Below are 11256 nucleotides of genomic sequence, written 5' to 3' on the forward strand. Positions count from 1 at the left end.
GTCAGCCGAAAAGGGAAAACTGCCTCCGCCATTTTCTGTCGTTCTTTCGCGCCATTGATGTTTGTACACAGTCTCTCAATCAATTGATTTGAATGTTTGGACATTATTTAGGAATTTTGACTCAGGTGTTTCCTAGAATATTGTGTTTTTGGGCGGTAAGCAATTTCTTAGCTGCTACATACTTTTTTCAATGAATATAGAAAGGAATTTAGTTTGTAGTACCTTTTTTGCCCCGGTCAACTCTATGGCCTAAGTTCCTTATAACCTCTACCTCATCAAAATAATAGTTTGACATGAAGTATGAATGAACGAGGAAAATCAAAATAAGTTATTTCTATCATATTACTGTTTTTGAGCTTGACTTTTTGCGGAGATTCTGTCACCACCAGTCACAATAATCTGACATTTTCAGTGTTATAGTTAATCTTTGTGTTTTCACAGGGAGGAGATATGACCTTATTTGTTGTATGAGTTATATAGTTGAAAAATTGCATGATCTGATAAATAACAACAATAGTCAAGATGATGCCCAGAAGAGGAGGAAAGCGCATCCGCATGGATGACCCGCCGCCAGAATATGAAAATCCAATGACACCCATGACTCCGTATTCACCATACAGCACACCTTATCACAATTCATCTGCTGCCACTCCCATACACACAGGGTAAGTGTTCTATTTAGTCATTATGTCCACTCTATTTACTATTTGTTGCTTACTCTAATTAAAATATATGCCCCAGTGCTGACTTGTATGCCGAAAACTATGGTGCACATGCTGCTCAAGAAGAAGACTACAGTCTTCACCATCATCAACAGCAGCTTCCACAGCACCAGCAACTTCCGCAGCATCAGCAGCACCAACAAATGTATCAGCCCCAAGACCAGCAGCATCAGCAGCAAGCGGAATATCAGGCTGAGTTAGAACGGCAGCAACTAGAACGGCAGCAACTGGAACGTCAGCAATTAGAACGTCAACAACTGGAACAACAGCAACTTGAGCAGCAACGGCAGCATCAAGAACAGTTGCACTTGCAGCAGCAGCAACAACAGCAACTCCAACAACAGCAGCAACTCCAGCAGCAGCACCATGATCAGTTGCAACAGCAGCAGCTACAACAGCAACTTCAACAACAACAACTTCAGCAACAGCAACTTCAACAGCAGCAACAACAGCATCAGCATCAACAACAACAACAAGAAGCAGAGGAGCATCAATTGCATCCGACCCAAGCTCAAGACATTGATGAAGAGGATGCTCCTCTCAGAGGAAGAGTGACGCGAGCTCGCCTGAGAGGTGCAATGAATGCCCCTCCCGCACCAAGTACTGTGCCCAACCCAACTGCTGCCCAAATTAGGAAGGCACTCGCTGATGACACCAGCAAACAACCCAAAAAGCGAGCAGTCGGTGGTAGGAAAAGTAACAATGAAACATTATCTGAAGATGAAGCATCACTGTATTTCATCTTAAAAAATGGCAGAGCTTCCATTCAGGTCTGTATCAATTGTTAAGATTATTTTTTCTTAATTTTTTTGATACTTTATAATTTTTAATTTTTTAAAGTTAAGTTTGAATTCACTAACACTTCACTGATATTTACATTTTAGAGTACTGTTGATGACTGGATTGAAACCTACAAATCCCAACGAGATGTTGCCTTGTTATCGTTAATGCAGTTTTTCATTAATGCATCTGGCTGTAAAGGTAAAATAACCTCAGCCATGCAAGTGAGCATGGAGCATGCTGGCATAATTCGTAAAATGACTGAAGAATTTGATGAAGAAAGTGGTGAATACCCTCTCATAATGACTGGACAACAGTGGAAGAAGTTCAAAAATAACTTCTGTGACTTTGTTCAAACATTAGTGAGGCAGTGTCAGTACTCCATAATTTATGATCAATACTTAATGGACAATGTCATATCACTTCTTACTGGACTCTCTGATTCTCAAGTACGAGCCTTTCGTCACACTGCCACTTTAGCAGGTAAAGTTTGTCCTCAACTGTACTATCTGATTAATTTAATTTTTCTAATTTATTTACTAGCATCTCTTACTGTTATTTCAGCCATGAAATTGATGACAGCTCTTGTTGATGTGGCTCTAACCGTCTCAGTTACTTTGGCCAACACTCAGCGTCAGTATGAGGCAGAACGTCAAAAAACTAGAGATAAACGGGCTGCTGACCGTCTTGAGTCGTTGATGGCAAAACGTCAAGAATTAGAAGAAAATATGGATGAAATAAAGAACATGCTTACTTACATGTTCAAATCTGTATTTGTTCACAGATACAGGTAATTTTACCATGCCCTTGAGCAGCTTAGATACAATTTGGTGGTGTTAATTTATTTTAAATTCCATCTTGTCTAATGTCCTTGGTTTTTCCCGTGTGAATTTTGCTCTTCAGGGACACACTACCAGATATTCGTGCTATTTGCATGGCGGAAATTGGGGTGTGGATGAAAAAGTTTCATTCAAATTTTCTTGATGACTCATATTTGAAATATATTGGTTGGACTTTGCATGACAAAGTTGGAGAAGTTCGTCTAAAGTGTTTGCAGGTAAAATTTGCTTAATTCCAACAGATTTGCATGTCTTATTCTGCTTATTTCTTATTACCTAATGTAATTTGCATTCCCACTGTTTTAGGCCTTACAACCTCTCTATGCTTCAGAGGAATTGAAAGGAAAGCTAGAGCTTTTCACCAGCAAATTTAAGGATAGAATTGTGGCCATGACTTTAGATAAGGAGTATGAAGTTGCTGTGCAAGCTGTACGCTTGGTTATCAGCATTCTAAAGTAGGACTATAATTTTTTTCTTATCTGTTGAAAATAAAAATATGTATGTGAAAATATCTGCAGGTCATAACAATCTATATTTCCAGGCATCATCGTGATATTTTGACTGACAAAGACTGTGAACATGTCTATGAGTTGGTTTATTCCTCACATCGTCAAGTCGCTCAAGCAGCTGGAGAGTTCTTGAATGAGAGGTTGTTTGTACTTGATGAAAATGCTGTTAATGGTATTAAGACTCGCAGGGGTAAAAAACGTCTGCCTAATACACCTCTTATAAGAGATTTGGTCCAGTTTTTCATTGAATCAGAGGTATGATTTTTTCTTTATTCATGTTGTAGGTCATACTGTTACTCTAGAATGTAGCTAATGCATTATTATTTTAGTTACATGAGCATGGTGCTTATCTTGTGGATTCTCTGATTGAGTCTAATGACATGATGAAAGACTGGGAATGTATGACTGATCTTCTATTGGAAGAACCTGGTCCTCATGAAGAACCTCTTGATGACCGTCAAGAAACTTCTCTCATTGAAATTATGGTCTGTTGCATTCGTCAGTCAGCCACTGGTGAACCTCCAGTTGGTAGAGGTCCAACAAGAAAGGTAAATATAATGTAGAATTTTTCATTTTTACAATTGTAAGTTGTTTTTCTCCTTCAAAAAAAAATAATTCTTACTTTAATTTCATGTTTACCTTCTTGTAGCAAGCACCCTCTGTCAAGGAAGTTAAACAGGTGAAGGAAGACAAAGAACGTCTTACTGATCATTTCATGCAGGCACTTCCCCCTCTTTTGGAAAAATATGGAGTAGATAGCGACAAACTAACAAACCTGCTGTGCATTCCACAACATTTTGATCTAGAAAGATACACCAGCTCAAGACAGGAAGGGGTACGTCAAACCACTACTCCAACATTTTCATTATATATATACCGGGTGGCCCACAGACCCCTTCCTTTATTTTGCTTATACTGTACCAGATGCAGGCATGCGGCAGGGTTGCATTCTCGCACGGGGCCACAAGGCGCAACGGCGAGCTAGGGTAGGAAAGCCAGCCCGCCCGCACGCCTGCATGCGGTATATTATAATCAAAGTAAAAGAAGGGGTCTGTGGACCACACTGTATAATTATTATTATTAATTGAAATCTAGTGCGCTTAGTTTTAATTATAAATTGATTGATTTCTTTGTCAGAATTTAGATCAACTCTTGAAAAAAATACAGAGAATTGTTGATCGATCCACCGATAATGATGTTTTAGAAGCTTGTGCCAAAACTTTAGAAATCCTATGTTCTGAGGGCACTGCAATTTACACACGATGTGATGTTGCCCGATCAACGCTGATTGACACCCTGGTTAACAAATACAAGGAAGCAATTGATGAATGGCGCTCCCTCATAGATGGAGTAAGTTTTCTAATTAGTTATCAAATTCTGAGTGCTTTACTTCGCTTCGCTTGAGTCAGTTGCAGCAGAATTTGTCGAGATTGTTCACATTTTTCTCCTTGTGTTAGGGAGAAGAACCTAATGAGGAAGAGACTTTCCAAGTTATTACAAGTTTGAAGAAAGTCTCCATTTTCTCAGCATGTCATAATTTGGGTCACTGGAACATATGGGATTCAATATTCCAAGACATCAATGATGCCAAAGAAACTCGTAAAACATTGCCTGAAGAAGTTAGTTCTCAAATCTTATCTGTCAATACATATAACATCTAGGAAAGCTCAAAATTCAGTACCATAAATGATTTCACACTCTTTCAGGCTATCAAGTACTGCATTCATGCTTGTTACTATGGTATACTATGGGATTTAAAAACAATTGAAGACCGTCTAGAGGCTGGAAGCCCTGTGGATACTGAGCTGACATCGTTGAAACAGAGACTACATCAGTTTATGGATCTCATGAAACAACTTCTACCACTCACTGATGTCCAAATGTATAGAGATGAAGTAAGCCCATTTTTCAATATTATGCTGTTTAAGTCGGCTGTGTGCAATCACTCATTAAAGCCCTTTGAACATCATCTACTGCCAATTTTATGTATCAGTTACTAACTATAGAGAATGTCAGCATGTGTTTGTCCTAAGGTTAAAATGGCTGCATCATTTCAGTTTTGAAACACATAATTTTGTGCAAATTATTTTCTTTGTTCTCTCCAGGCCTATATCACACTGTGTGATCTCCTTGTTGTATTTTGCAACCAGCTTGGCCAGAGTTCACATACTGCTCTGGAGCAACTGGTTTTTGAAGCTGATAAAAGCCTGCAACAAATGCTAAATGGCTTCATTCAAACCTATGTTTTCATTGATGAGGATGAAGGTATGTAATTGTTGATTTGTTTTCAATTAATTTTTGATTATCCCTGTGCCCAATTAAAATTTTCTTACCTAACATACTTTTTATTTTCAAACTGTATTCATCCCAATTTTTCAGAGGAGCTTGATGAGCACTCCAAAATTGAAGAGCTCCATAAACGACGTAATTTCCTTGCTTCTTTCTGTAAACTGATTGTTTACAATATGATGCCAATATATGTGGCTGGTGATGTCTTCAAACATTATGTGAAGGTAAATTGCTTCCACCCCTGCTGTATTTGACCTATTGAAGTCACTCACAAATGTCGGAACTGATGTGTAAACTTCATGAACTTACTGAACCTGTTAATCTTTTTTAGTACTACAACGATTATGGTGATATAATCAAAGCCACACTTGGTAAAGCACGAGAAATCAACAAAATTAACTGTGCTCGCACTATGGTAAACAGTCTTGTCTTAATTTTCCAAGAACTGCAAACAGATGGGCAAAAAGTCAACCGTGCAGCTGAAGAATTCACTAGTGTCAAGGTACTAGTTAATGTTGACATTTTGAATGCACACCTTCAGTATGTATGATCTGTCATCCTTATATCTAACTAATCAAACATTTGTGATAGGAACTTGCCAAAAGATTTGCTTTATCCTTTGGATTGGATGCTGTGAAGAATCGCGAAGCAATCACTGCTCTTCATAGAGAGGGTATCTTATTTGCTGTTCAGCAATCACCTGATGGTCCTGAGGATCCATCTAGCCCCCCACCAAATTTGGCATTCCTTGAAATTCTTAGTGAATTTACAAATAAACTTCTAAAGCAGGATAAAAGAGTAGTGTAAGTGGTGAATCATTGAAATCAAGTCTGCAAAACTATCATCACATGATAAATTTGAGTTTTAAACTCTGAGTTTTCTCTTAATTTGCAGGCTGAATTTCCTTAATCGGAGGATATCAGCAGGTATGCCCTCTAGCAGAGGAGAAGACTGGCAACCTCTTCTGCAGTACCGCAACAGTTTGGTTCATGGTGAATCTGATCAACCTATTGTGACCTCAAAAAGGGCATACGGCAGGAAGAAAAAAGATGCAGGTACTATTGCCGGCAAATGTTTTGTACGATTACTGTACACTTTTGTAAATGTTGGTGCCTGTATCTTTCATGGTAATATTTCTTTCCAGCTGATGATGATGAAGGAGGTGAAGATAATGCTAACTCGGATGAAGAGTACAATGCAGGGTGAGTAAATGACTGAATTTCCACTTTCGGGTGTGGTGTGAAATGTGAAGTAGCATGCAGTTGCATGGTGTGCGGTGGTGGAACAAGGACTCTCTTCTTGTTCATCTATATTTTTATAGTTTAATATACACGCCACAAACAAATACATCTTGTGTTCAGGCCTTGAGGATTCACCCACATATGTACTTGTCACTTAGTAGACTGGTGAAATTTTCTTCTTAACATGTTGAGTGCGGCGGGGGTAGTCAATTCTATGTTATAGGGACCCTCGGTGTGGGAAACGCCGCACTGAACGTGTTTATTTTTGTGGCACTTACTGTTCTTGCAAATTTTACTGTTTTAAACTAAAGATGGTGAATCCATTATTGTATTGTATTATATTATCTCAGCGTATTGAAGAAATTTAATCATTTATCTTTTGAGTACAACTGCACTCTACTTAGCATTTGTCTGTTTGGTGCAGTTTAAAAAAATAATAATATGAAATTACAGAACACTATAACTTTATATTATTTTATCATGAATGCAGTGGTAGAAAACCATCAATCTAATTACCTACCTGTGCTACAGCTTCACATTAAAGTATGGCATCTCGTATCTCCCTATTCTCTTGTGGCACAAAAAAAAAATACAGTCTTTCCATCACATGTACTGTTGCTTTATTTGCCTTAGCCAATCGTACATTCTATATTTGCATAGCTTACACAATACAAATTCCAATAGAAAATTTGTGTGAGTCACGAAACTACATGTATGTTTTGTCATAAGGCGATATATATTTTGTTGTTAGGGTACTTGTGCCATGTGTGTTCGTTTTTCGAAATTTTGATCTTTTGGTTGGCCCAAAAATAGTTCTGCTGCTAGAAGATTTATTGTTTTCTTATTTAAACTGGAGTTTACTTCATCCTACCAAATTTTAATACTTACTTTATATTAATGAGATTTATTCATTAGTATGAATTTACCGGTACCCCTAATCATGATGATTTCTTTAAAAAATACAACCCATCAACATTCCTGGTCAAATAATTTTGTGCACATTAACGGCTTGTATGGTTGTGGGTTGAAGAGCTTCTTCCACATTGCTTTACACTTTTTTTTTGAATTCACTTGTGTGTGGTCTTTTTCTTTGTGCGTGCCTGAGGTCTGCCTAGGGCATGGTAAGTGAGACATACCAGTTTAAAGCTGCGCCTTCATATTAATGTTTATTACCTTAATTAGCAAAATGTTTACTATGATCTCTAGAACGACTTTTTATGTGAATGCTTAGCTTCTTTCTCTGTGCTTTCCAAAAGTTATGTTCTTATCTCAAACTTTCTCATACCATTTTTTTTTCTTATTTTACTATATTTCCTATTACTTTTACCTTTGTTTTCTCATTTTTTACCTTATAACTTGAAGTTGAGTCAAGTTGATCAATTTACATCGTATAGGTTGAATTCATGCACATAACTTGGTTAGGTTAAGATTGCACTCTCAGTTAAATAATAGCGTTTCATTAAAGATAGAATTTTTTATTGCAATGACTTCAGTGGTTGAAGCTTGTGCTTGTGTAATTGCCGTTTGTTAAGAGAATTGCATGAGTTTGCCTGATTTTTAAATGAAGCATATAACTTTTCAAGAATCTTTTTCCTTGTTCTATTGCCATCACGTAAGTATTCACTTCTTAGCAATCACAACCCAAATATGTATTCCTTTTCTTTGAGCTTTTGCTGCCTCTCCTTTTTTTCTCTCCATTTAAAATTGTAATTTCTGCATGTGAACCATTCTTTTTTCCTGGTTTTGTTTCTTATAAACATTTTTGCTTTGCATGTCCATGTCTATAGCACACTCTATAAATATGTGTTTCATCTTTATTTCAGTCCTGTATTCCCTTCCATTCTTTTATTTCCCCCCAAAATCAGTAATGCTTAGAGAATGTGCTTTGCTATGATGTGGGCTTTTATGAACCACTCCGCTTTCCCAGCCTTGTCCCTGTTTACACTTCCACTTCCTCTCTGATCTTACTTATTTTTGTTTTATTTCCAGGTACTGATGGATTCTTCTTTCAAAGGATGGAAAACATCACATTCTTCAATACCCTCCACTACCCACAATTTTTCCTTTGTTTTAAAGTCTTGTTGTAGCTTAACTGATAATGTACAAAAGAGAGTTTTTATTGTTTGTTTTTGATTTACGACTCATGCTTGAGTCATATTTATAGTTTTTACTCTTAAGATTTATTGTTAAGATAATTTTATTTCTATCACCCAAATTTTTAAGTAAAATGTGCAATAGGATCTAAGTTTTATTTGAAGTGTAAGGTGGTTTACAAACTAGTATTACTGTACAGTAAATTACAGGTTTTCAATTATATTTTGGGAGGTACAATGAAATGCCTTCATGCCGCAAGAAACCACTGAGGCAATATTAGCTCTTCTTAAATGTCACAGTTTCTTGCTAGATCCATTATTGTTGAACTTAACCCAAATTGTCTCACTTAAACAGGCTTTGCAATTTCAAGTTTTGCATCTCATGTATGTAATTTGTTTTGTTTTTTATTATATTCCTTGTAATTTTTTAGAGCACGTCTTCATCAGTTTATATCAACTTTCTAGTTACATTTCTGAATATTTACCTAACTCAAGCCAACATGATTCTCAATCTTGTCTGGATTTTATGTATGATTTTAATGATAAATGTGAATACTTTAATGAAATTGAGAATTCTTGAACATGGCATTTTCATCTCCTCAGTCCCTTTTCAACTAGCTTAATGTTATTCCAGTGGAACACCTGACTCTGAATATGTACAAAAAAATTATAATTTCTTTTAGCAGGCAAGTTCATGAAAGAGCTCCACTCTAGTAAGTTACAAGACATTTCTTTTTCTGAGCTGAAGAGCAATGATATGGTACATACATGGTGATTAGTCTTTATTTGTTTTGATTTGGTGCTGTTGTAGGGATGTCTTTTGATTTTTGCTTTAAACATACTTAAGAAGCTAACAAGTAACCCATTTGCATCTGTTGTAGCTGCAGAATGTAAAATCAATTTTGATTTATTTAACAGCTGCTAGCCTCTTTTCATGTTATTACCGATAACTCTTCAATAGGTCTCACATCCTACATCCTCTTTTAAAATTTCTAATAAGAGGTTTTGATTTTTTTTTAATTTTGTCATGAAGTTTTTTTGTGTGTGTGAAATTGATTTTTTGCTTCTTAATGTCTAACAGCAAAAAGATTTATTGGAGCTGTAAAATCTTCCTTTTGTAATTCAGAATGAGAAAAATGTTGAGGGATTGCCTTGTATTTAAGGGGGCTGTCTCTTCTTTGTTTCAGGACTCCTACACCTAAGGTTAACCGCAAACGAGTGCCAGTTGCACCTACAGCTCAGAAGCCTAAGTACGTCTTCTTTATCCGTATTAAAATAGGATAAGACTGTTCTTTGTCAAACAGTTAATAACCACCCTCATTTGTCTTGTCTTGAATCATTTGGGCTTTTTGTGATCTTTATTTGTTTTTGTTTTTTAGGCTTGATGTTCGGTTTGCTCCTGTTAAGAAAAGACTTGCAGAGGCTTCACCTTCACCCTCTAGTTCTGATACTCCCCCACCTTCTAACCACAATTCAGGAGGCAAAATAGGAATCAAGTCTGCTCTTCGCACACGCTCCACCAGCCATGACCTCAGTGTAAGGTTCAGTTCAGAGGAGAATCCTGATCGTCTCTCGGGACGTCTGAGGAAGAGGAATACGACTGTTCATAGCTATGAAGAGCTCAGTGATATTGATTCTGATGATGATACAGGATCTTCTAGAAGAAGAAGGGTCAGTTGATATCACTTTTACAAACTCTGAAGTTTTGTCTATTGCCTCTTCTATTATCAACCTTTTCTGTTTTCAGAATCGGTCAGCGGCTCAACGGAAAGACAGCGAAGTAAACAATAACTCTGATCTGAGTAATGCCATCGAAAGGGGATCAACAGCTTCTCAACACATGTCACCTGATAGAGATATTCAAACTGCTGCAAGCTCTTCGTCATCTTTGGTGGTGTCTGAATCCACAGCTGACACCCAAGATGGCAACGATACCAAATCACCGGACTCTAATGCTGGGTCTGTGGGAGAAAAAGATGAGGGAGGAGATAGTAGTGAAGAGTACGAGAACGATACTTAATTTTTAATGTAGTATTTTTAAAGATTTTGATTTGATTTCTAACCAATCAAACTAACGAAACCTGTAGAAAAATTGTCAGTAATCTATTCCTGTAATAAAGTTTAGATTGTGTGTGCTTGTCCTTTTCTTGTGTTTGAGATCTGCCTTTTTTGTATTGTTTTATTTTATAATTGTATATCTGGTTAATTTGTCTTGGAGATTTACTCGCAATCCTGCAAAGTAAATTATGTATCATTTGAAAATAAAACATTTCATTTAAAAGAAAATTCCTTCTTTCGATTTTTGAACTCAAGCCTAGTCCAACACCGATGAAGTACACCCCCATAGGTGTAAAGTTTGGCACGTCTGAAGTGGTCCCTCACTACCCCAGGGATAGTAGATGTAGCCCCCTCCTACTTACCTACTATTAGTGTGGCTAAGCTAGAGGGCTGTCAAAATTAGATACGGTTTGGCCGACCGACCGTCAACCTCGGAACGACCAGGACGACTGAAATATCGTGTTCGGTCCGGGGGTTTCCTCGCACGCTGAGTCCAAATCTGGTAGTGCCGATGTCGTCCGGGCCCCCGGGCCCGGGGACGTCATTGGGGTGGGGACCTCCCGAGCACGCCGATGACACTCCCACGACAAATACGATTCGGCTCCAAACGTCGTGTACCTGGGCTGGTGCATATTTCTTAAAAGTCGCCTAATATAATTATTATTAATAGCAAATCGCCCATAATAGTTTATTATCCTGATCATTTCACTATTGTCACATGGCAC

The 11256-nt window shown here is 37.4% G+C and overlaps 1 protein-coding gene across 2 annotated transcripts; it reads left to right on the plus strand.

The window, feature by feature from the left end:
- The first annotated feature begins 6 nt into the window (after window positions 1-6).
- On the plus strand, window positions 7-10759 carry LOC113203034 (cohesin subunit SA-2). Of its 2 annotated transcripts, XM_052265387.1 has the most exons (22): window positions 7-155; window positions 442-665; window positions 742-1492; window positions 1607-1985; window positions 2067-2292; window positions 2406-2559; window positions 2648-2796; window positions 2883-3105; window positions 3180-3398; window positions 3500-3685; window positions 3988-4200; window positions 4308-4469; window positions 4557-4745; window positions 4956-5115; window positions 5230-5363; window positions 5471-5641; window positions 5731-5942; window positions 6034-6194; window positions 6284-6341; window positions 9661-9723; window positions 9853-10144; window positions 10221-10759. In XM_052265387.1, exons 2-22 carry the CDS (start codon window positions 523-525, stop codon window positions 10491-10493), a joined length of 4518 nt encoding a protein of 1505 aa, XP_052121347.1. In that variant the 5' UTR covers window positions 7-155; window positions 442-522; the 3' UTR covers window positions 10494-10759. The 2 variants fall into 2 exon arrangements, with proteins under 2 accessions (XP_052121347.1, XP_052121348.1); XM_052265388.1 differs by lacking the exons at window positions 9661-9723; window positions 9853-10144; window positions 10221-10759 and adding an exon at window positions 8370-9054.
- Window positions 10760-11256: the final 497 nt, after the last annotated feature.

This window comes from Frankliniella occidentalis, unplaced genomic scaffold, assembly GCF_000697945.3.
Source record: "Frankliniella occidentalis isolate FOCC.00 unplaced genomic scaffold, Focc_3.1 Scaffold26, whole genome shotgun sequence".
NCBI classification, from domain to species: domain Eukaryota; kingdom Metazoa; phylum Arthropoda; class Insecta; order Thysanoptera; family Thripidae; genus Frankliniella; species Frankliniella occidentalis.